The sequence below is a fragment of the Solanum tuberosum genome, unplaced genomic scaffold (assembly GCF_000226075.1).
Source record: "Solanum tuberosum cultivar DM 1-3 516 R44 unplaced genomic scaffold, SolTub_3.0 scf00039, whole genome shotgun sequence".
NCBI classification, from domain to species: domain Eukaryota; kingdom Viridiplantae; phylum Streptophyta; class Magnoliopsida; order Solanales; family Solanaceae; genus Solanum; species Solanum tuberosum.
Window position 1 is genome coordinate 163,360 of NW_006238968.1, and position 26,730 is coordinate 190,089.

At 36.1% G+C, this 26,730-nt stretch overlaps 1 protein-coding gene across 11 annotated transcripts in view; it reads right to left on the reverse strand.

Moving 5' to 3' along the window:
- LOC102599015 (uncharacterized) overlaps positions 1–26,730 on the reverse strand; it is a 49,620-nt gene that overhangs the window by 20,972 nt on the left and 1,918 nt on the right. For 6 of the 11 annotated variants that reach the window (XR_001472989.1, XR_001472992.1, XR_001472990.1 and 3 more), the window contains exons 1-2: positions 5,731–6,164; positions 3,820–3,946 (exon numbers count right to left, since the gene is read on the reverse strand). Coding sequence is in view for 1 of the 11 variants with exons in the window: in XM_006343171.2 (XP_006343233.2) it covers positions 13,459–13,502; positions 14,123–14,231; positions 14,308–14,356; positions 14,670–14,824; positions 14,913–14,990; positions 15,774–15,868; positions 16,667–16,767; positions 17,395–17,396; positions 19,230–19,481; positions 20,597–20,608 (897 nt within the window). In the remaining 10 variants the exon portion in view is untranslated. Of the gene's footprint in view, positions 1–3,819; positions 3,947–5,730; positions 6,188–13,185; positions 13,503–14,122; positions 14,232–14,307; positions 14,357–14,669; positions 14,825–14,912; positions 14,991–15,773; positions 15,869–16,666; positions 16,768–17,394; positions 17,397–19,229; positions 19,482–20,596; positions 20,710–26,730 lie in introns of those variants that run through there. The other 5 variants (XR_001472987.1, XM_006343171.2, XR_001472994.1 and 2 more) reach the window with 5 other exon arrangements.

Below are 26,730 nucleotides of genomic sequence, written 5' to 3' on the forward strand. Positions count from 1 at the left end.
AGAACCCTCCAAGAACCAATTGGTAATTCTGGACGAGCCTCTTCCTATTGCCAGTGATGACTCTCTCTCAGAGGAAGCCATTGATGACAGAGCTTCTTTATGGGTGCAAGCGAATGTCCTTAAACTTAGCAGATTATTTGGTGCTGCCTTCGAAGGATGCGATAAGACTGCTTTTGAATTATTTCTGAAAATTGATCAAAAGAGGGAATTCCTCAAGCAAAATACGGAGAAACACATAAATGGAAATAACTCCAATAACATCCCAAAGGAAGTGAGGAATTTGGCTTTTAATGTGAGTTTTAAAGATGGTGAACCTAGAAGTAGGGGGAGAAAAACAACTTCAAGTGATCAATGTTTAAAGTTGTAACATGGAATGTTAGGGGGGCAAACAATGAGAATAAAAGAAGATTAATTCGGAGTCTACTTCAACAGTGGGGTGCAAATATATACGTGCTAGTGGAAACAAAATTGACAGAAGCAGATACACAATTGATCAAACAATTGTGGTTCAACCGATGGCTGGGAGAACTACACTTAGAGGCTGTGGGGAGAAGTGGGGGTATAGCAGTGTTATGGGACAGAAGAATGTGGAAAGGTGAATTGGTGGAGGCTTCTGGGCAAGTAATCACATGTAAATTTGAAGGCATTAGAACAATGGTGGATGCAAGTAGAAGGTTTCAGGGAGAAGGTAAAGGATTGGTGGTGCTCCTTCTCAGTAAATGGGACCCCCTCTTTTATCCTAGCTTCCAAACTGAAGTTACTGAAAGGGAAGTTAAAACAATGGGGATATGAGAACAGAGTCAACTGGAAACAAAAGAAGGAAGAGATACTCAATCAAATTGCTGGTCTGGAAAAGATACAAGAGCAGAGAATATTGACTGATGATGAACTCCTTCAAAAAGTTCATCTATCTAGGGAGTTTGATGAAGCTTCCAGGAGTGAGGAGATAGCTTGGTGACAAAGGTCAAGAATTCAATGGCTTAAACATGGAGACAAGAACACCAAGTACTTCCATAGGATGGCCACAGCACACAAAAGAATAAACTCAATTGAAAAACTGGAAGTAAATGGCAGAGAGTTGACTGATACTGATGAGATCAAAACGGAGATTACTAATTTCTATCAGAAACTATACAGAGAAACTGAGAATTGGAGGTCTGGTCTAAACTTACAAGGCATTGAAAGCATCAGTTTGGAGGAGAAGGATTGGTTACAAAGACAGTTCGAGGAAGAAGAAGTGGCAGAAGGAATCAAATTGTGTGCAAGCGACAAAGCCCCTGGCCCTGACGGGTTTCCTATGAGCTTTTATCAGAACTTTTGGGAGATGCTCAAGGTAGATATCATGAATACCATCAGACAATTTCATGATCAGCAGGTCTTTGAGAAGAGCTTGAATGCCACATTTGTGGCTCTTACCTCGAAGAATACAGAGGCAATTGAGCTTAGGGACTTCAGACCCATAAGTTTGATAGGCGGGGTATACAAAATTATAGCTAAGCTGCTAGCTGAGAGGTTGAAGAAAGTAATAAACAAACTGGTAAACAAACATTCAGATGGCATTCATAAAAGGCAGACAGATCATGGATGCTGCCCTTATTGCTAGCGAATGTGTAGATACTAGACTCAGAGGGGTTGACTCTGGAGTTATGTGCAAGCTAGACATTGAGAAGGCATATGATCATGTCAACTGGTAGTTTTTGCTCAATATGTTAAAACAATGGGGTTTGGTGAGAGATGGTTGAGATGGATTGAGGTTTGTATAAAAACTGTTAGGTTCTCCATTCTGATAAATGGAGAACCTACCGGTTTTTTTCCCTCAGAAAGAGGTCTCAGGGAGACCCTTTGTCCCCTTTCCTTTTCATCATAGTCATGGAAGGATTCGATAGTATGATGAGGGTGGCTATTCAAAACTCATTGTTGCAAGGATTCAAAGTAGGCAATTTCTCAGGGGTGGATATGCAAATTTGTCACTTGCTTTATGCTGACGACACTGTCATATTTTGTGAAGCTAAGGAGGAACAAATTAGAATTGTCAGAATGATATTGGTAGTCTTTGAGGCGGTCTCAGGCTTGGCAGTCAATTGGAGGAAGAGTTGTATATATCCCATCAAAGAGGTGACACAGATCCAGGCCTTAGCAAACATTTTGGGGTGCAGAATTGAAAAACTCCCAACTGTTTACCTAGGTATGCCACTTGGAAACAACCATAAAGAGCTAGTGATATGGGATGGTATAATTGAAAAAACTGAGAAGAAACTGGCAAACTGGAAATCTCAATATCTATCCTTCGGTGGGAGAACCATTCTGATAAACTCTGTACTAGACTCTTTACCTACCTATGTGATGTCCCTATTCCCTATGCCGGCCAAAGTGGAAGAAAGACTTGATAAATTAAGGAGAGATTTTCTTTGGTCGGGAATCAAGGAAGGTAAAAGAATACATCTTGTCAAATGGCAAACTGCTTTGCTGAGTAGAAGCTCAGGGGGGTTAGGGATCAGAAACTTGGGGCTACAAAACAAGTGCTTGTTGGCAAAATGGTTGTGGAGGTTCGGAAGAGAGGATCAAGCACTTTGGAAGGAAGTTATCAGTAACAAGTATGGCCAGAATAGCCCATGGGTTTCCAATATGGTGAATATCCCGTATGGTGTCTCGGTGTGGAGAACTATCAGAAATTTATGGGGTCAACTACAACACAATATTAGATACAAAGTGGGGAATGGGACCAGGGTTCTTTTCTGGAAAGATCACTGGATTGGTCAGGTTTCCTTGATGTCTTCCTATCCGGATATATATATCCTCAGCTCATCTCAAGATGCAATGGTAAATGAGGTATGGTCTGAACAAGGATGGAATTTCAGCTTCAGAAGGTTACTAAATGACTGGGAGATAGGGAGAGTAGCCGAGATGCTACAAACACTAGATGATTTCAAGGGCACAAATCTGGAAGTTGATGTAATGATTTGGAAACACAATCATGATGGTATGTTGTCAGTCAGCAGATTGTACAATAGGAAAGTGAAGGAACTTCCAGGGGAAATCTCTGGACCATGGAGTAAGGTATGGAAAAATAAAGTGCCAACTAAAGTGCGGTGTTTCTCATGGCTAGTGGCTAGAAGGGCATGCCTAACTCATGAGAAGCTGCAAAGAAGAGGCTTTGAAATAGCTTCCTGGTGTTCACTGTGTAATGAGACAAATGAGACTAATAGCCATCTATTCCTCCATTGCAAAGTCACTGCTCAATTATGGGCCATTTTTCTTAGCAGAACACACACAAACTGGACAATGCCAGAACACACTGCAGACCTTCTTAGTTGCTGGGTGAGAAGAGGGGGGAGTAAGAGCCAGAAGAAATGGTGGAACATGATACCCTCTTGTAAATGGTGGACTATTAGGAGAGAAAGAAACAAGAGGTGTATGGAAAATACTGCAGAATCAGTACAAAAGATCAAAATGGCGTTGTATGAAGACCTTCTGTTTTTGGTGTAATGAGGAGGGTATAGAGGATGCTGGACAGATTTTAAAATTTTTTCTCTTCTTTATAAGTTTAGTAACAATTTCTTGAGTTGGTCTTTTTTTGGGTCACTGATGTAAATCTTTTTGATGGTTGCCAGCATACCCTCATTGCTGAAGAATACAACTTTACTTTATCAAAAAAAAAAAAAAATTTGATCTCGCCAGCACAGAGACTGTCATAGTAGAAGTATGTGAGATACACCTAATAGACATGCAGTAGACATGGCCAACCAAGCAAACCAACTTCATTTCTGGACCAAGCAAACCAATAATGAACAAAGATTAAACCAAATTTGGATCACTAACCTGTGCCAGCATGTGTGACGGTTTTGCCCATACACTTTTTATCTTGAATATAACCAGTAACAAAAAACGCCGCTGATGCTAGTCTATATTGTCCTTGGCATAGTTACCACATACAGTCAAAACCGAACTGCAAAAGAAGAACAATCTGAAACCTACAGCAATCACTTTTCAACTTTAAGTCATCCTGTCAGCCTATTCTCCCCAGAGGGCTCCACTACCTTGAGTTCCAACGCACCTCTATCATAGGGTTGCTCAACCATCTATTTTGCAGTATTTAAACTCAAATCTACTATAAATTATATATACTTTGGATAGAGAGAAAGTTTGTCAGCTGATGGCACCATGCTACGCTACTTGTTCATCTCAAGAAATAGTGAATTGGATGTAACTTCTTTTGCATGTGCATGAGGTAACCTGTCTCTTGCAGAACTTCGCCAAAATATTTTATTCAGGTTTCCCTTGCATCATTTGAACATTTAATTTCAATAGGAAATATTTTGCTAGATGTTCAACCATACTGACATCGACTCATGACTAAAGTATAGCATCACAATGAATATATTGGGTGTCATAGAATCTATCTATACTACCTTAAAAGCATGAACTCCCTAACTTGAATGTTAAATTACTATAATACTCCCAACTTAAAACACCAAATTTAGTATATATTCTATATTTTATATTGTATTTATTTATTTGTTCTATATTATATTAAAAGCTGGCACCTATATAAAACAAATAATGTCTATAAGATAATATTAGTGAGATAAGACTAATTACATGATTGAACCTCATCAAATTGAAATAAATATATACATTATTGCATTTAACTAATAAAAAATTTCATTGACCATCTTCGTAGGTTTGCGTGAAAAAGAGATATATATGACGATCCACATTGAACATTCACAAAAGAATCTGCAATATTATTTTTTGCTAAGCTTATTATTCAAATCTTCGCTATAATAAGCAATACTATATTTACTATAACATATATTTTTGGAGTTGGTAATCACGTGCAACGCACGTGTCAAAAAACTAGTTGGAACAAAAGGATGAAATACTAAGGAAAGTCATTAGATTTTATAAAACTAAGACCAAATGATTACATCACAAAAGAGATATTTGGTCTCACAAAATAAAAAGGGAAGGATGACACTACAAAAGGTATATATAATATAGAAGTATTTCCAATGACTGTAGCCTGAGAGTTTCACGATTCATGCATTCAAATTATAATTGCTTCAAAGAAATGAATTTAACTTTGAAAAGTTTAGGTGACACCTTAGCATATGATTCTTGAACATGCTCTGGAGACTAAAGATGAATATATCTGGAACACATCCCCCAATTCGCCAAAAATCCCTCTCAAGAACTGATGGCTAAAAAAGTTCCAAGTATGCCCAAGAATTCTAAGTTACTTTTGGAATTTGTTTTAACAATCAATTCTCCAGGGGATCTCTAGCAGAGTGGTGGGATGGGTTCTATGATATATTCACCTCTGAGCAGGCCCAAGAATCCGTTCTAAATCACAAGTTGAGAGTTATATTTTCGGATTTTCCCCATTTTCCTTGTTAAAATCACCAAACTTGGATAGAAAGAAAATATTAGCTTATCCAATCTGCTATTTGACGTGAGTTTTCCTGTGAGAACAGGATACAGTTTTCGACAGTTGTTCTTTCTACTTGGAAGTACTAAGCTATGGCGAAAAAAATTGACAGTTAATGACAGCAGAAACGAACTACCGAAAAGTTGAACTAAACATGCACGTGATGTTAACTTTTTCTGTTGATGTGAAAAATCAATAGGAACACATACATTCGACCCGCGGTATTTAACTAAACAACGTAGCATGAATCTACTGGGTGTGTGGCTCTTCTGAACCAAATATGCAAAAGTAAAGAAACTCACCTGACCAAACATTTGGCAAGATCCAACTCATAAAGGTTGCGTGTTATTTTCCTGCATCTTTCCACGTATGTTCGCTTGGTTTCCCATTTTATCCTAAATGCTTAAAGGAATCTTCAAAATGAAATTGGAGGTAAAATACAGAGATAATAGGTAACTCGCAACTCAATAAGTAAGCCAATGGCAAAAAAGGGCATATTCTAAGCATCAGCTTCAGAATCAATTACAGCTCCTAATAACCACAGTTCTTCACTTACTTGTAGGAGAAAGAAGTAAGTGGCATTCTATTGGTTAGAGATCATACCTTGCTCTCTTTTTCTTCTTTCGGTGCAAGGAAATTTACCTGAAAAGTGGTTGGTTTTGGTGGATTTCTATGATGCAATCCCACATTGTATAGGTTTTTGCACAGGATGGCACTGGTATAATAATTTGATAAAGCTGATTTATAGTCTGATAGCACCTGTCAAAAATGAAAAACAGCACATTAAAATTTTCTGATAGCATAAAACAGTTCATTTCCAGTTGATCATTCAAGACGTTATACGTAATTTAAATTTAATTAATAACAAATATGGAAGAATTTATTTTTTTCCCTGGTAGAATGCATTAGGATTTTAAATTAAATCCACCTTGTGTTGGTGAGGGATGAGGTAGACCACGAGATACGCATGTAAACAGTATGACACAATTCCAAGAGCCTTCAATTGAATAAGTTTGACTAAATCACGCCAACTGAAAAGTTTTAATTCACCCGAAATTCGTGGACTTACAGAGTAAACTCTTACCATTACTTAAATCTGCGACCAATTCTTGTTTTCACTTGATTTCATTTGGTCCCATGTGAACTTATAATCCTAATTGCCTGCCAAGTGATCCTAAATAGTGACAACTGAAAAGCTGATTTGAGAACTTCACTTGTTTGAAGAATGGTTGTAAAATCTTGTACAATTACAGGAATTACGTGGTGCACAAGTGATATATAGAACTTCTTAGAGAACCAAAGCCCACATAATATTTTCCGTTCAGGGCCTATAGTCTCTACCAACTACTCCTTCCATTAACTTTACTTGTCCCCTATTCCAAAAATAAATCTTCACTTTTACTAGTCACTTTTAACATATCAATAAAAGACAATTATTGTTTTTCTATTTTACCGTCGACACTAATTACTTATTCCACAAATCATTTCCAAGACCTAAGACTATACATCAATTGATATGGGCGTTGAAGTAAATAACTCATACTAATCATTGTTTCTTAAGGGGCATGTAAAGTCCAAAGTGGACAAGTAAAAGTGAACAGAGGGAGTATGTTGACGATTGTTAAAGAAATTCAGTTTACCAACTTAGAACGATCTTAGAACCAAAGGTGACTTCCTTTATCTTTCCCTAATAGATAGCTAGGGGAAGTGCATTTACCAGGGGAAGCAGCGGTGGAATTTTGATTACGTGGGACAAGAGAGAATGGCTAGGAGAACTGATTAACTCTGGAAACCAATCGATTCTATGCAAATTTATTGGCATAAACCAGGAGATGACATGGTACCTTAGTGCAGTTTAAGCTGACTACAATAGGGTCACCAAAAGAAACCTTTGGAATGAGCTAATTACTAGCAAAACTTTTTGTGAGGGGCCTTGGGTGGTTTGTGGTGACTTCAATGTGACTAGGTATGTGTGTGAAAGGACAAACTGCAATAGGATCAATGGGGCAATGGCTGAATTTTCTGATTGCATCAACGACTTAGAATTGGTAGACCCTCCTTTATTTGGAGGGTCTTACACTTGGAGAAGAGGGGAAAGCCTGAATAGTGCATCCAGAATCGACAGATTCCTATACTCTCCTGAATGGGAAGACCGATTCTCTCAGGTTAAGCAGACATTGCTCCCAAGACTGGGTTCTGATCACAACCCAATTCTACTATCTTGTGGTGACTGGGAGTTCAAAAAATCCTACTTCAAATTCGAAAATTGGTGGCTAGAAATTGAGGGATTCAGAGACAAGGTGAAGGAATGGTGGAACTCTTTTCCAAATACAGGAAAACCATCTTACAATTTGGCAAACAAGCTCAAGCTCCTTAAAAAAGAGCTGACACAATGGAGCAAAAGCCACAGATTGAACTGGAAGAAAAAGAAAGAGGAGATCCTTTTACAAATCAGCTCCTGGGAAACTCTTCAAGACCAAAGGGCCCTATCTGATGATGAGCTTTTGCAAAAATCACATCTAGCTATGGAGTTTGAGGAGGTTGCCAAGAGAGAGGAGATAGCTTGGAGACAAAGATCAAGAGTTAAATGGCTGAAACAAGGTGATAAAAATACCAATTTTTTTCATAGAATGGCCAATGCCCACAAGAGATGCAACTCCATAGAATCCTTACAAGTAAGGGGCCTCACTATCACTGACCCAGAAGTCATCAAGGATAATGCTCAAACTTTCTACCAGAAAATGTCCAAAGAGACTGAGCACTGGAGACCTGATTTCAATCTCCAAGATGCACCAGCCATCTCCACAGAAGTTCAGACATGGCTGCAAAGGAATTTTGAAGAAGAGGAAATCCTAGAGACCATTAAGTCATGTGCTATTGAAAAGGCCCCTGGGCCTGATGGTTTCCCAATCAACTTCTACCTAACCTTTTGGGAGTTTGCAGTAGTTTTATGACCACCAAGTTTTTGAAAGAAGTCTTGAATGCTACTTATGTGTCCCTCATTCCGAAGAAAGCAGGAGCAGCAGAATTAAGAGATTTCAGACCAATCAATTTGATCTCTGGGGTGTACAAAATATTGGCCAAAGCATTAGCTGAGAGAATGAAAAAGATCATAGGGAATTTGGTCAACAGACATCAAATGGCATTCATCAAGGGAAGACAAATAATGGATGCAGCATTGATAGCAAACGAATGAGTAGACACAAGAACCAGAGGAGATGTGGCTGGTCTAATGTGCAAACTAGACATTGAAAAAGCTTTTGATCATGTCAACTGGAACTATCTCCTAAATCTCCTCAAACAAATGGGTTTTGGAAATAGATGGCTAAAGTGGATAAGTTTCTGCATTAAAACTGTTAGGTTCTCCATTTACATTTTTTTCCCTCCGAAAGGGCACTTAGACAAGGAGACCCCCTCTCCCCTTTTCTCTTTATCCTAGCCATGGAAGGACTCAGCAGTATGGTTAGAACAACTCTCCAATAGAATTGGATAAGGGGTTTCAAGCTTAATAGCCATGGTGTGGGTGATCTGGAGGTCAGTTGTCACCTGGTTTATGCAGATGACACTATAATTTTTTGTGAACCTATAGAAGAGCAGGTCTGGCATATCAGACTGATGTTAACTGTTTATGAAGCTGTATCTGGTTTGAAGGTAAACTGGAGGAAAATCAATTTATTTCCCATCAAAGAGGTAAACCACATGCAGACTCCGGCTGGCATCTTAGGTTGTGGGGTGGACAAACTCCCAACTGTTTACCTTGGCATGCCCCTTGGTAACAAACATGATGATCTGGAGATTTGGGATAACATCATAGAGAAAGAGAAAAAATTATCTCAATGGAAGGCTCAGTACATATCACTTGGAGGAAGAGTCACTCTTATAAACTCTGTCCTAGACTCCCTTCCCACCTACGTGATGTCATTGTTTCCTATCCCTTCCAGTGTATCTAAGAAATTATACAGGCTCAGAACGAATTTTCTATGGAAAAGAAACAAGAAGGGTGGGGATACAATTCAGTGAAGTGGAAGGAAACTCAATTGAGCAAAAACCAGGGAGGACTAGCCATCAGAAACCTAAACTTACAAAATCAGTGTCTTCTCATGAAGTGGTTATGGAGGTTTAGTGAGGAAGAAGCTTCACTCTGGAAACAGGTCATCTCTCACAAGTATGGTCAAGAAAGTCAATGGGTCACCAATGAGGTCAACAGTACTTATGGTGTTGGTGTGTGGAGAGCTATCAGATCAACATGGACAAAAATGCAAGGAAATATCAGAGTTGGAAATGGGCTCAGAACTCTCTTCTGGAAAGATCTCTCGATAGGTCAGTCCACTCTGCAGGAATCCTTCCCTGATTTAATGCTATTAAGCTACAATCCTGAAGCTACAGTGGGGGAATGTTGGTCTCCCCAAGGTTGGAACCTAACATTTAGAAGATACCTTAACGACTGGGAAGTGGAGAGGGTGGCAAACATGCTGAATGTACTAGGGGTCTTCACTGGCACAACTTCTAATCCAGATTCTTTAAGATGGAAATACACACAAGATGGCATCCTCTCGGTGAACAGACTTTACAAGAAGGAAAACAGCTGCTCAACACATGGGGAAGTCTCAAAGCTCTGGAAGTCCTTATGGAAGATTAAGGCCCCTACTAAAATCAAATGTTTCGCTTGGTTGGTGGTCAGAAGGGCTTGTCTCACTCAAGATGTTCTCCAAAAGAAGGGAAGGACACTTGTACCTAGATGTTTTTTGTGCAATGAAATTGGGGAAACAAATAACCATTTGTTCCTGCATTGCAAATTTACTGCTCAACTATGGCATCCATTCTTTACTCTCACTAAAGAAAAGTGAACAATGCCTGAGCACACAGCTGACCTGTTGAGCTGTTGGATCAGAAGAGGTGGCAGCAAAAGCCAGAAGAAGTGGTGGCGGATGATACCTTCCTACATTTGGTGGACAGTGTGGGAAGAAAGAAATGGGAGATGCTTTGAAGACAAAGTTAAGTCCATTCATGACGTAAAATGGAGCTGTCTAGTCACATTATTTTTTTGGTGTAAGGAGAACTGTATAGAGGAAATGGATGAATTTGTCGATTTCTTAGGAGCTTTGTAAATCTAGACTCTATTTTCTCTTCTTGTGAAAAGTTTCTGAAGGTGACCAGCGTCCCTTAATGCTGAGGAATACAACAGTACTTTTGTCCAAAAAAAAAAGATAAAGGAAGTCACAAATGGTATATTTCTACCTAGTTTATAACATCTTCTAACACTATTTGTACCAAGTCGGACCCCTTAGTAATAACTTGTTGAAATTGGAATGACCTTAGGTAGAAGGGTTTTAGACTACTTGCAAAGACAAAGAGTAGTTTAAAATATGTTGAATTTATCATAAGCTACACGAAGAATATAAAAATCTATCAAGGTAAAGAGAAACAACTTCTACACATGTTATGATGGCAAAATCCAATCTCATGGTGTTATTAAAAGTAATTGCTTCGCCGCTTAAAGTGATACAGAAATCCAAGCGACGAGTTATTGCTTCATGAGCAAAACCAAGCGTTTCGAATGATGATGAGCAAAATAATCCTAACCTTAAGCGGACAATTTTTGGCTCAACTATGAGGAGTTGGATTAATACCAACTTTATTATAGCATTAAATCATACATGTTTGGCATTTTTAGTTTTCCATAATTTGCGCTTTACTTCATTGTGTATCTCTTAAATTTTATGTTCTATTTAGGATGATTATTAGCGAAAATGAAAGGAAGTCACAAATGGAATATTTCTATTTAGTTTATAACATCCTCTGCCACTTTTTGTACCGAGTCAGGCGCATCTAGTAATAACTTGTTGAAATTGGAATGACCTAGATAAAAGGGTTTTAGACTAGTTGCAAAGACAAAGGGTAGTTAGAAATATTTTGGCATTATCGAAAGCTACTAGAAGAATATAGAAGGGAACAAAGTAAAAAAAACAACTACCACACATGTTATGATGGCAATATGATGATAAGATCCGTTGAGTCTCATAGTGTCATTATGGGTCAATGTTTTTCCTCTTAAAATGATAAAACAAGATAAACGAGGAGTTATCACTTCATAAGCGAAGCCATGCGCTTTAAATAATGACGTGCAAAATAATCCCAACGATAAGCGGTCAAATTTTGGTTAAACTATAAGGAGTTGGATTACTATCAGCTTTTATTATAGCATTACATTCATACATGTTTGGTATTTTTTCAATAACTTGTGCGCTATACATCAACGAAATGTGAGCTTCAGTTCTCACTATACTACAAGCCCAAAGATCTTGTTGTTTTTTGTACTTAGTGCACTTCACCCCAAGGAAAGTCAGTTCTCGTTTTTGCTTCAACCCCATAGATGATCTTGTTGCTTTTTTGTATTTCTTGCTTTTGAAAACATTGTAACCTCATGGTCTAGTCTTGCTTGATGGTGTGATCACTACATCAACAATGATGAAAGTGGGCCAATAAGACTAATGTTTTCATATGGAAGGCATGCTGCTCAAAGCTTAAGGAGCTAGGTAATAGTTAAGGTTTTCCTCTTTAAGTAGAGTTCATCCTTTTCCCTTTGCGAGAAAGAATTCCTAGTCTTATCCGATGGAAAGGCGGTGAGGTAAATTTCTAATACTTAACAACACAAATCTTATGTGTTAGTCATTGTTTTCCGAGTTTAAATAGGGACGGGCTAGTAGGTGTTCAGGAACTCAATGCTAATTGAGCTAACATTCTTTTCCCCTTAACCAATCAGTGTTCCCCTTCTTCTTTTACTCTCCCTCCTATCTTATCCACCAAATGATGCACAGATAGGATGTCCCCATTCATTATGTCATTATGTGAATTAAATATTATATCGCAATGCAGAAACTTTCGTCAATCTATGCACTCTACTCTTGAGGTGGTCTCTACCTCAAGAGACCACAGCCACAAATCACTTGTTCGAGAAAATATCTGCAGCAAAGCAGGCACAGTCCCTTTATGTTGTTTTATCATTTTGACAGTAAGAAGGGGAGTCATGGAGCAACTGTAAAGTTGTCTCCATGAAATCAGCCACTGATGTTAGCATCAAGATAGGCTGCCTACCTACATTAATGGAGTATGGCCCTTGCCCGGATCCAGCGTAAACGCAAGATGCTTCATGCACCAGGATGCCGTTATCATTTTGACACTAAATTTGTAGATTTGATCGACTAGACTCTCTGCTAATATAAGAACATCTTATTCACGACCAAGGAAGAATGCTATCTTTTATATAAGCCTAATAATGGACTTGAATACAAGTACCATCAACATAATGTTTCTTCAAGCATCGATCATCAATATCTTTAATAGTATTTGGAGTCTAATTCACAAAAGCTTAACTACCATCAGTATAATGTTACGTCAAGCATAGTTGATCAAGACCACTTATATAAATACCAAATGTTGCCTGTGACCTTAACCTAAATCGCTCTTGCCTGAAGCCATCAATGTTATGTTTTCTCACTATTAATACCTAAACCCTCTATGCCTCATTTAAATGTATAAGCAGTTTAGCATTTACATCAAGACACTGCACTTTAAGGCTGCATAAACATCACCCTACCTAGATCCCACTTGTGGGGTTAGTCTGGGTATGTTGTTTTGTTGTGCACTGCACTTTAAGGCTGCATACACATCACCCTACCTAGATACCATCATTCTTACCACTTGAAGGAAAAGTTGATGCTTCTTGAAGAACTATTACTCCCAAATCTCCAAGTTGATTAAAAAATATGAAACAGCCATTTTACAATTAGGAGAAAGCAACAACATCAAATGTTATTCCATTCATAATCATGTACCCATGATAAAGCTTGGATTACAAAAAAAATAAATCCTTAAAACAATCAAGAAGTAACAAAATGCATCTGTCTTTCCTCATGGCTATAGCCTACATGTACTGTATAATAGCTAATGATTTGCAAGCTTTCTCGAGGTATCACCTCCTTAATTCCATGCCAAGAGAAAGATCAGGAAATCAAGAGATCTTGATTTGATTAGGGAGTTTGCTGCATTCCAGAGCAGGAGCCGATGGAAGAGCCTGATAGGAAGATTAGCAGAGAATCCGATATGAGTTTCCGCTATAATAGAGAACTGTTTAATTGTCCTTGAATAACTAAAAACAGACCAACATTTTCATACACTCACAAAAATTGGCATTCTTATTTTGGGTCAAAAAGCATTCTCACATAAGCAATTTTTTTATTCACATCTGCAATTACCAAATAATTTAGGCTATAGATACATGCAGTCATGTATCCAGAGTTCTTGTATACACCAAATAAAACCTCATCTTAGGGGAAATATTTCACATCCTTAAAGCTGGACATGAACGAGGCTGTAACCTAATCCATAAAAATACTTGATGTTCATGATCGAACATACAAAGTTAAAAACGATATTAATTTTGTGTTGGTAATTGCTACACGCATACAACAATGAGCACGTTCTGCACAAGGCGCTGAGAATTCTGAAAAAGTATGCAACTGATTCCTCCAATGAAGGAGGCTTTTCTTGCAGATTTTAGTTATGACCTTAATGCATGTTAAGTCAACATATAAGAGTGGAAACTACCTTAGGTGAGCTCACATGTATTATCAAGACCAAAGTCAAGATATTCTGAAACATAAATGCAAGGTATTTGAAAACAATAAAACGAACCTGCTTCACAAGGATCTGGCACCGGAAGCACAAAATTTTTAGGGGTATCGCCATTTGGTTCCATCTGCATAGTTTGGTCAAAGTAAATGCCTTGTCCCTCTCCCTCATCCTGGAAGGAATAAAACCTTGACAGTTATGTCACAACATTAAAAAAAATTGTTGTTGTATCAGAAATGTAAACATACTTTGGCCTCCCACTGTTGAGGCATATTTGGAATCTGCTCCATCAGGCGGCTGCATGACACAAGAAAATCTAAAAGAGTTAGAAATCTTCTGACTCACCAACTTCAACAACCAAATTGATGCTTTCACTATGCAATATCATAGCAATAACTAGTTATCTAGGAAGATTAACACAGAGAATTAGATAAATTCAATTTTACGGTCATAATTACACTGCGCAAGACCCAATGGACACATAATTTTTTCAAGAACAAAGCAGCACAGATATAACATGAAGTTACATGAACAAGACAAACACTACAAAAAAATACATCAAGTGCAGAAACGTTGGTTCGGATTAGCAATAAACATAACAAGTTATCACCTAGAATCAGTTACAAACGCCGCCCCCTGACTCGGACGATCCACGTCAAGAAATCTTAACTTAGGTGGCACTTCGTCCTCAGGCATCCTCAGATGGCATGGCTCTTGAGATCTCTCAAGACTAAATGCCGGCACCACAAGAGATATATTATGTGCCTATAGTTCGGACAAAAGAGTGACATCACAAGGGAGACATTATAATCTATAAAATTAAGACCAAACGATGCATCGTAGGAGAGCTAACTGGTGTAACAGAATGAGAAGAAGATGTTGGCACAGCATAAGGGACTTGAGGTACCACATTGTCCATAGTACGTGCAGCCTGATAATTAAAAAAAAACATTCATTTAGATTATAATAGTCTCAAAAAGAAGATAAATTTAAGAGAAAATGGTCAAATGGATTTGAAGTAAAGGAACTATTAGTAAAAAAACTAATAGTAAAAAAATAATTTTACTAATTTTTGAGATTAACGAGATTAATAGCTACAATTTTTGAGATATAGTTGATTGATTGAGATTTGAGATTAATAATTAAAGGAACTATTAGTAAAAAAAAAAAAAAAAAATTGGCGGGTTCAATTGGATTTGAAGTAAACCCATACTGCTTTTTCTCAAATCAGATCCAAAGTATTTTGGGGTGATATAAATATATGTAAACTTATCTACAATTGATTTAGGTTGATTGATTTTGCAAGAGTTTTACATGAATTAGAAAATTTGTTTGGATTCAACAATAGTGAATCCGATGAAGATGGTGGTGGCAGCACGACTTAGAGTTGATGAAAGATGGGAGATTTGTTTATATTGCTCGAGAAGAAAGAAAACAAATAAGAAAAAAAAAAAAAAAATGCATATATTTATTGAAAAGAGATATTAAAAATAAAGTTTTAATAATAGTTTTTGATGCTCACTCTCCCAAAGAGAGTGAAACACACTCACTATGCCAGCTAAGCATTTAGGGAGATAATAATTTCAGTTTTAAACAGTACAGGGGGTGATAGGACCTTGATAAAATTAAAGTGTGTAGTTGAGAATCCGGATATACGTTGAGGGGGCATTTGACCATTTTCTCTAAATTTAACTTAGAAAAGTTTAGGGAATACCTCAGCATAAGGATCTTGGGCGGACTGATTAGAGATGAGCATATCATAGAACACATTCCACCAGTCCGTGAGAAATGACCCTGGAGATTTTGTAGCTGAAACAAATCGCAGAATTAAATAATTGTACATTAGCACATCACCACAAATAAAATGATCAGTCACTATGTTGTGCACATCACTCCAAAATAAAGAAGAGCAACTAATACAATTTTATAAACACGGAAAGCATTTTCAAGAAAAAATTGACCCTAGAATAAGTACACCACAACATTCAAAGAACGGCATTATCTATCATTCCCTCCATTCAATTTTGAAAGGATACTTTTGGTATGTTACATTCTCTTTAACCCAATTTATATGGCATACTTTACTTTTTCATTTGTCCCCAAAAAATGTCAATTTGTATATTTAAAAATACTTTTAACATTCTCACGTTACTATGATGATTTATAGTCACACATGTTTAAAGCTTATTTTAGACCACATCTATCAAAGGTCTTTCATAAATTTTGTGGGCCAATGAAACATTAATACAAACATAGAGAGAATAAATTTAATTTGTGTCACAAGACTTTCTTTTTTTCTCAAACTATGTGTTTAGTCAAACACCATATAAAAATAAAAATGAAATCAAAGGAATAACAAGGTTCTTAAAAATAACATGATCATCAATAAAAGAGTAGACCGATGCACGAAGCATCCTGCATTCACCCAAAGTCCAGAAAAGGCCCACACCCCAAGGGGATGTGACTAAGGAAATCTACCCAAACCCAAGCAGCAGTGGCTAATTTCGCGTCTCACCCTGAGTTATAGGTCATGCGGAGACAACTTTTAATGAATGATAATCACGATTAAAGAGTTCAAATCTGCCATAGATTTAAAGAAAGACTTACCATCGTCTGTGGGATTTTCAACATCAACTTCACTCGCAAATTCCTTGGCAGACTCACGCATCCCCTTCTTAACAAAGTAATCATAGATGCACTTGTCAAGCCTGGAGAATTTCCAAAAGAATCTCATTAATTTGATGTAAATTGTTTTCCCCTAAAACATTTTCTCGATGAAGACGCCTTCCAATATTAATTAAAAGGAAAAAGAATCAAATTTGACCATATACTATTTAAAATTAAAGGCAAAGTTCCTCCTATGCACGGGGTTCAGGGAAGGACCGGACTACAAAGGTCTATTGTACACAATCTTACCCTGCATTTTTGCAACAGATTGGACCAGAACATAAAGGTCAATTTTTCGCAGTCTTACCTTGCATTTTTGCAAGAGATTGCTCCCACGACTTGAACCCGTGACTTTCTGGTTGCAATGCAACAATTTTACCACTTACTCCAAGGCTCCCCTTCCACTTAGTGAAAAATTATTTTCTTATATGTTACGCTTGTTTTGTATCACTTGCCTTAACAAATAACCATACCTTTCCTTTCAACTTCTAAAACTTAAAAATGTCATCAAAACCCTATTGAAAAAATTTCTCCAAAAAAATATTTTCCAAGATAAAGCACGTTTTACATAAATTTCTTTGATTGAAAAAAACATTCAAGACTAAAATTAAGAGAACATAAAAGGAGAAAAGAACGTATATTATAAAAAGTTATAAACTTGTACTCACATCTTTTGAGAATTCCCCGAGTCCATGATCCAAGAAAATGGAGAAAGAGGAGAAAATGAGAGTGAAGATAGATTAGTTAACAGGATTTGTCTACAAAAAATTAAATGGAAGAAAAGACACAAACAGACAATATATACTATTGACTATAAAATATTGAGTGATAAAAGAGACAAGAAAATGGATGCCAAATAAGAAGAATTCATGGTAATAAAAAGTATTCCTGTTTCATCTCCACAACTAAGATTTTCTTTAAGATTTAAAGCTTTTTCTTTTTCAATCAATTAATTCATATTACACTTTTTTTTCCTTTAAGAATTTTCCTTTTATACCTTTTGTACAAGGCAGAAATAATTTATTTGTTTCTTATCCATGTGACTCTTAAAGTCATTGGACAATTTTAGAAGTTTTCCTGAAAAGAATATTGAGAGAAGTTTAATAGAAAAAACTTTAAGGTGTCGGGTAATTGTATATTTAAGAAAATTGATTTGTTTGCCAAATTTTAAAAAGGATCTGAATTTAAATTCTTAACTATTTGAGAACATTTCTAAAAGTGTTTTCAATGAATATTTTCAAAAAAGTTTATGAAGATAATCTTAGGACCTTGTATGGTCAGAGACTTCAAATTTATTCCTAGAAATTTCCTTTGTTTAGTAACTCCAAAGTGAAGAATTAATATTTTTTAAAAGAGATCATATAGAAAATGCGGAGAATTTCTAACACTAAGAAAAAATTACATAATAATTTAAAATTACTGGAAAGACGCCTTTTTTTTTTAATAAATTGACGAGTAAAAGGGGATGAAAAAAGTAAAAGAGAGGGTTCTTTTTTGTGAGGATTTATATTTACAATCAAAAAGATTTACGAAGTAAACATGACTAGTTTGTGATCTTAGCATGGAATCAATCAAGTGTAAGAAATAAAGGTGAAATTTGTCAGTAATTGTTAGAGAATTTGTACAAATTAATTAGGTAATTGTTCAACTGTGCAAAAGTTACATAGTAGAATTCACTTTTTATAGGGTATGAATGAGATATTTCAATTAAAATTTGTTGTCTTTTATCAACTAAAATTTATGTTTGCACAAGAATCAATTCATTGTCTTTTTCCCTTTTACTTGTAAGAATTGGGTTCTCTTCTCCTCTTTGACTTTGCTCTACAACCAAAACTATTTTGCATCAATCCCAAGCAAAAGTTATACTAAAAAAATAAAATTAGCTACAAACTCATCACTTGAGTGTAGCTAATTTTAATTTTTGAATGTAGTTTTTGTTTAGAATTCATGCTAAATAGTTTTGTTTGGTAAATCAAAGTCAAATAAGAGAAGGGAGCTCAATTCTTACAAGTAAAAGGAAAACAAGGCAATGAATGAATTCTTGTCCAAACATGAAATTTAGTTGATAGAAGATAACAAATTTTAATTGAAACACCTCATTCAAACCAAAAAAAAAGTAAATTCTACAAGGTATGTGACTCTAGCACAATTGGACATTTACCTAATTAATTTGTACAATCCCCTTAACAATTGCATACAAATTTCACCATTTATATTTTGCACTTGATTTGCTAAGATCATCAGCTAGTCATGATCACTTCTTTAATCTTTTTGACTATAAATATAAATCCTCACAAAAAAACTTTTTATGTTTACATACTTCATCCCCTTTTACTTGTCAATTTATAAAAAAATATACTTTTTCTTTTACTTGTTCACTTGAGCAATTCACCATTAACATTAAGTAATCAGTTTAACTAATTGAAGTACTAATAGTCAATTCGTTCTTTTTTTAAAGCTCATGCCCACATAAATCAGAAAAGAGGGAATGATATAACCTAACCTTTACAGAATCCATCGTGTCTTTAGTCATTGTCTTCACATCATGGACTTTCTTTTGTACTTTATCTGCAGTACTGGTCTCTGATTTCTTCTTCGATTTTCTTTGCAGTTTTTGCCATGGATCTTCCATGCTTGTTTTAGATTTCTCGGTCATCTCGACGATCCTATCCCCTGCATCTTCCATAGTCCAATCGTCATTGAAACCTTTATCATAGTCCGATTTTCTTTTATATTTGTCTGATGCATGGTACTCCTTCAACATACACATGAACAAGAACAAAACGTTAGAAAAAGCTTCCGTTAGCTGCAAAAACTATACTGTACTCTTTCTCAGAAAATTAAAAGAAGAGGATGACACTACAAAAGGTATATAATATATAAGTATTTCCAATGACTGTAGCCTGAGAGTTTCACGATTCATGCATTCAAATTATAATTGCTTCAAAGAACTGAATTTAACTTTGAAAAGCTTAGGTGACACCTTAACATATGATTCTTGAACATGCTCTGGAGATTAAAGATGAATATATCTGGAACACATCCCCCAATTTGCCAAAAATCCCTCTCAAGAACTGATAGCTAAAGAAATCTCAAGAATTTTAGTTACTTATGGGATTTGTTTTTACAATCAATTCTCCAGGGGATCTCTAGCAGAGTGGTGGGATGGGTTCTATGATATATTCACCTTTGAGCAGGCCCAAGAATCCTATGTTGAGGTTTCACCCGGTTTTCTCAATTAAATATCTCCTTAGTTAAAGCAATTATAATTGTGTGAGTTTCTGAATTCTCAGGCTGAACAGTCTTAAATAGAGTGTGCTAACCTATATCCCTTCTTAAATGGCATCTTTTGCTCTTAATTTTACAAGTTCAAATATCAGAATCTAATGTCTACCTCGTGATACAACCATTTTGTCCTAACACTGACACCTAAATACCACCACTTTTTAAACAAGTGGTATATCCGCTCTAAATCACAAGTTGAGAAGTATATTTTCCCCCTTTCCCTTGTTAAAATCACCAAACTTGAATAGACAGAAAATATTAGCAAATCCAATCTGCCACTTGATGTGAGTTTTCCTGTGAGAACAGGATTCAGTTTTCGACAGTTGTTTTTTTACTTGGAAGTACTAAACTATGGTTAAAAAAATTGACAATTAATGACAGCAGAAACGAACTACAACTAAACATGCACGCAATATTTACTTTTTCTGTTGATGTGAAAAATCAATAGGAAGTACAACAAGAAATAAATAAGAAACCTTAAAGAACATATAAATTCCACCTGCAGTATTTAACTAAACAACGTAGCATGAATCTACTGAATGTATGGCTCTTCTGAACCAGATATGCAGAAGTAAAGAAACTCACCTGACCGAACATTTGGCAAGATCCAAGTCATAAAGGTTGTGGGTTAATTTCCTGCTTCTTTCCATGTATGTTCTCGCTTGGTTTCCCATTTTATCCTAAATGCTTAAAGGAATCTGAAAATGAAACTGGAGGTAAAATACAAGATGGTAGGTAACTCGCAATTCAATGAGTAAGCCAGTGGCAAAAAAGTAAATATTCTAAGCAGCAGCTTCATAATCAATTTCAGCTCCTAATAACCACAGTTCTCCACTTGTAGGAGAAAGAACTAAGTGGTATTTTAAGTCACTCGAGATTCGTGGACTTACAGAGTAAACTCTTGTCATTACTTAAATCTGCAATAAATTCTTGTTTGATTTCATTTTGGTCCCATGTGAACCTATAACCCTAATTGCCTGCCAAGTGATCCTAAATAGTGGCAATTGAAAAGCTGCTTTTACAACTTAACTTGTTTGAAGAATGGTTCCAGGAAGTACATGGTGCACAAGTGATGTAGCACTTCCTAGAGAAAGCCAACATCATGCTAGCCATTTAGGGCCTATAGTTTCGACCAACTACTCCCTCCTTAACTTTACATGTCCCCTATTCCAGAAAAAGAATTTCACTTTCACATGTCACTTTTAACATTCAAGAAAAGATAATCATTTTTTCCTATTTTACCCTCAACATTAATTACTTATTTCTCAAATCATTTCCCAAGACCTACAACTATACTTCAATTAATATGGGTGTTGTGGTAAAATACTCATGCTAATCATTGTTTCTGAAGGGGCGTGCAAAGTCCAAAGTGACAAGTAAAGTTGTGAACGGAGGGAGTATGTCGACGACTGTTTAAGAAATTTAATTTACAAACTTAGGGAGGTCTTAGAACCAAAGGTGAATGAGTAAGTTTTTACCATAATAACTGTGAGAAATATAGGAGAAAAATATTATTGAATTGTATATCTACATTATTACATTAAGACCTTATTTATAGACACTACATTAGACTTCTTTTCCAATTAGGACATTACATTACAATCATTTTCAAAGTAGGATTCTATATACTATTCATATTCCTATTTCTATTCCTATTCTAAGTAGGATTGTATATACTATTCTTGTTCATATTCCTATTCTAACACTTCCCCTCAAGCTAGTGCATACAAGTCATATGTACCTAGTTTGTTACAGATATAATTAATATGAGGACTGACGAGGGGCTTGATGAAGATATCTGCAAGTTGATCACTCGACTTCACAAAATTGACAGTCAATCTTAATGTGCTTAGTCTTCTCACGAAATGCTGGATTTGATGCATAATGTCGATAAAACACAAAGTGATAAGTTCTTAAATCACAGTGTTGAACTTCCCAAACCAAGCTGGAGAAGACTGTTTTGAACCATAGAGTGACCTACGTAATCGACATACAAGGCTACTAAACTCTCCATGAGCAACAAAATTAGGTGGTTGCTCCATATAGACTTCTTCACAATGCAGCGGTCACCGGAAAGTGCTCAAAATCTTGTATAAAACATATGGATCATCTTGGTATCAATAGATGTGTCGATATTTAACAAGAAAGTCATTGAAAAATTGATCGAAACATGCTCATACGTCGGAATATTAGATTTGATGGCTCAAAGTAGTCACAATCTGAGAAATAAAATTATATGAATAGGGTCGGAATGATGGCACAACCCTACTGAGAAAGAGAATTATAAGTAGGGTCGGAATGATGGCAAAAAAATGGCACGGAACTATGCAAATTAAATATGAGAAAGTAGTCACCGAAAGGATGGGAAGGTGCTATACAAATGAGATATGAGAAAGTAGTCACTGAAACACCCTGTTGTGCAAATTGGATATGACAAGGTAGTCACCGAAAAGATGGCACGGTGCTACACAAACACCGGTGGATATGGGGTTGACACAAAACAGTCCTAGAATGTCATCTGAAACTGATGCACGGTCACATGTCTAACTGAGCTTTCTTCCCCTGGATATGGTGTTCATGCATATATCATTGGTCCTACTTTTGTTACATAACCATTAGCCAAACGAGTGGCATATATGAGTCATAGCCATCCCGGTAGCGGAAGCTCTTTGTTTCTCTACCAGGATAGCAGAAATTCTGATACCATGTGAGAAATATAAGAGAAAATATTACTCCCTTTGTCCTAATTTATGTGACATATTCCGTTTTTAGAAAGTCAAACAATTTAAGTTTGATCAAGAATTTGCTCGTGAAATCTTCAAATTTTTTAAAATGAAATTTATATATTTGCAAACTATGTAAAAATACTGTAAGTCACAATAATTGACAATTCAAAATATTTAAAAGATATATGAAAAATTTATGGTCAAAGATGGACTCATTTGAATCTCAAAATATGAAATGTGTCACATAAATTGGGACAGAGGGAGTATTGAATTGTGTATCTATATTATTACATTGAAACCCTATTTATAGACACTACATTACAGTCCTTTTCAAAGTAGGATTCTATATACTATTTCTACTCCTATTTCTATTCATATTCTAAGTAGGATTGTATATACTTTTCTTGTTCCTATTCCCATTGTAATACTAACCATTCAGCTTATCAGATAAAACTACAACATAACACTTCATATACCTATTAGTGATGTTAGAATAACAATAGGTCTACACAAACTTACTTAGAATAGAAATAGAAATAGTATATAGTATCCTACTTGATAAAGGATTGTATGATAGTGTGTTCTCTGTGTAATAATGTTGATACACACAATCAATAATATTTTTCTCTCATGTTTCTCACATGGTATTAGAGCATTGGTAAGAAACTTACCAAAAAAGATTGAAAACCAGTCAGCTTCCGATGACTGTCGAAGGCTGGTTTGCATTGTTTTTTGTTTGGTAAGTGTTGTGCGAAAACAAACATCACCACAAGGTGCGGAACACTTGGGAGAGCAAACCTCAGTAACCTCCTATGAGTTTTTCTGTGTCACGCGCCGACGGAAGATCAAGATTTGCGTCACCACACACATCGGTGTGTGCAGTAGTTTTCAGCCAATTTTTCGAAAAAAATTCCCAATGAGGTCGCCTCTTCATTCCGGGGCTGACCATATATTTATTTTTTTATTCCAATCAGTTTCCAGCAGTTAGATCTAATTTCCGGTAACATGGTTTGGAGCTTTTCTGTGCTTTTCACTAACTACTCTAATAACGATTATGAGTAGAAAAAGTGCTAAAATCTCTGTGAAACAATTCATTGTTAATGGTGACTGGAATATTGTGAAGTTGAGGCAACTTCTTCCCGATCAACTTATAAACGACATAACGGGGATCCATATAGGCAACAATGATGATAATGACTACCCGATGTAGAACTCTACCGACAATGGTCTCTTTACTAACAAGGCTGCCTGGGAACTTTTAAGAACCAACAAACCAAAGAACGAATTCATGAACAAGATTTGGCACTCGAAAGTTCCTTTCAAAGTTTCCTTTTTGACTTGGAGAATCATTAAAAAAAAATTGCCTTTTCAAGATACCTTACATAGGTTTGGAATTAACAGACATTTAACTTGCTTTTGTTGCAGGAGCTCACAACCAGAAACACTACAACATGTATTTGTTGCTAGTGAAGCAGCTTTTTTTCTCTGGAACGCTATTGGAAATCCTCTTGGGATCACTCACAATAATGAGCCTGTTATAGGTGTCTTCAAGAAGTGGTGGGACATAATACCCATGAACAAAGTCCACCAATGGATCTTGCACATCACACCCATTTTCATATGCTACGAATTGTGGAAACAAAGATGTGCTTGTCGATATGGAACACAAAGAAAATTTCATAATACTACAATGGTGTTCCAAGGGATATGGTGTATTAGAAACATTGTTTCCAAACTTTTCCCCCCGTTTAATACTATTACATTGTGGACTGATTTTTGTGATATTGCAGAAAGGATCAAACCAATACAAAAATTGACTCAAGTCAAATGGAGCACACCTCAGATAGGCACCATTAAAGTTAACACCGATGGAAGTTTTTTATGGGAGATAGGAAGCGCTGGGATTGGAGGAATAGCAAGGAATAGCAACGGAGAGATGGTGATGGCCTTCTCGATTCCTGTGGCATGTACCAGCAACAACATGGCAGAAGCATTGGCAGCTGAGTTTGGTGGAAAATGGTGTAGCCAACAAGGCTTAACTAATTTCACTCTTGAGCTAGACTCTATGATCATTGTAAATATGGTGAACAACAAGAGCAACAACAATCTCAAACTTAGGCAAATCATCGATAATATCGTTGAGATAGTGGATCAATCAAATGCCCAAGTGACTCACTGTTTTAGAGAAAGCAATCAAGTTGCAGACTTTTTAGCGAAAAGGGCTGCTAGACTGAACCAAATGATGATTCTAACATCTTTCAGGCAACTTCCCGAAATGGCTAAAGGTTCATCCTTTTTGGATAAGTGTCAAATGCCTTGTATTAGAACAAAATTTGATAAGGCTAATTTTTTTGTTAGTTGATTTGTATATATTTGAATCTGCCAGAAGATTTATATCCTCCTTTGAGATTATGATCTTCTGGCTCCTGAGGTGACTAGCTCACCGTGGTGTTGTAATGGAGGTAAGGCTTCAGCCCCCTCCTTGTTTTGTATCTCATAAATACAACACGACCCAGCTATACTGGGTAATTTTATTAAAAAAAAAAAGATTATTATCTTTTTTTTGCACCAATGTTCGCATAAAGCTTAAGCACACCTCAATTGTTTTGGAATGTACCTACTACCTCCCACCAACATAGGTACTAGCCTACTAGGTAAATTTGTTCACTAAGACTCGATCAAATAGGAAGAAATTACCTAGCATTTTTTGTCTCTACTTGAACTTGAATCCTAGTATATGATTTTCACCCATTTTATTGATTGCTAGCCTACACCCTTGGGTGCAGAAATTATGCAAGTGTGACATTGCTTAAATTCATATCATAGATCTAAACTCGAATATTTAATACCTTTTCTTCTTGAAAATATTATAATGTAGTAACTCAGAACTTCATGCTCTTTACCCTTAAGGAAGTGTAACATTGCTTTATTTCTTTTAGATGTCATGAAGTATCAATAAACACGCCTAGTAAGATCACTTGACTAATAAAAAAGAATCCTCTTAGTCCCAAATTTCTACCATTGTGGTTGCAAATGCAGTAATCAAAACTACCATCCTTATTAAAAACTAGTTCCAACTAACGTCATTTGAATACCTTCTTTTCTTCTACTGTAAATTAATATTGTTAGAATAGTATTACGTATACACAATCCTACTTAGAATAGAAATAGGAATAATATATAGCGTCCTTAGAAAAGGATTGTATTGCAGTGTCCTAGTTGGAAAAGGTGCCTATTGTAGTGTCTATAAATAGGGTCTCTCGGTAATAATGTAGACAACAACAATTCAATAATATTCTTCCCTAAAATTTCTTACATGGTATCAGAGTGATCAACTTGCAGATATTTCACCAACCTCCTCATCAGTCCTTGTATTAATTATATTTGTAACAAGCTAGATATTTATGATTTGTATGCACTAGCTTGAGGGGGAGTGTTAGAATAGTAATAGGTATATACAATCCTACTTAGAATAGAAATAAGAATAGTAATAGCAATAGGAATAATATATAGTGTCCTACTTTGAAAAGGATTGTATTACCGTGTCCTAGTTGGAAAAGGTGTCTATTGTAGTGTCTATAAATAGGGTCCCTATTTAATAATGTAGACAACAACAATTCAATAATATTCTTCCCTTATATTTCTCACAAATACTAATGTTATGCTTAAATGTATACTATTTCTTACAGGATTTTGTAAAAAACAATCAAAAAAGCATGATAGGAAACTAAAAGACGTTAATGAAAAGCATAAAAGAATCCAGAATTTAAACCCTATAGGTTCAACCTTTAAGGTTCGTCATATTGAACCCATTGTATTTTTAGAATTATGGATCCAAAAATTCTAGTCAATCATGAGGTTCTAGTAGACTTTTAGGCATAAATTCATATTGTGCGTCGAAAGTACTGGGAGCGGACCCAACGCCGGAACACTACATCTGCCTCTTATGGAAAGTCACACTTGCTATTTTTTTTTTTGATGAAAAGGGAAACC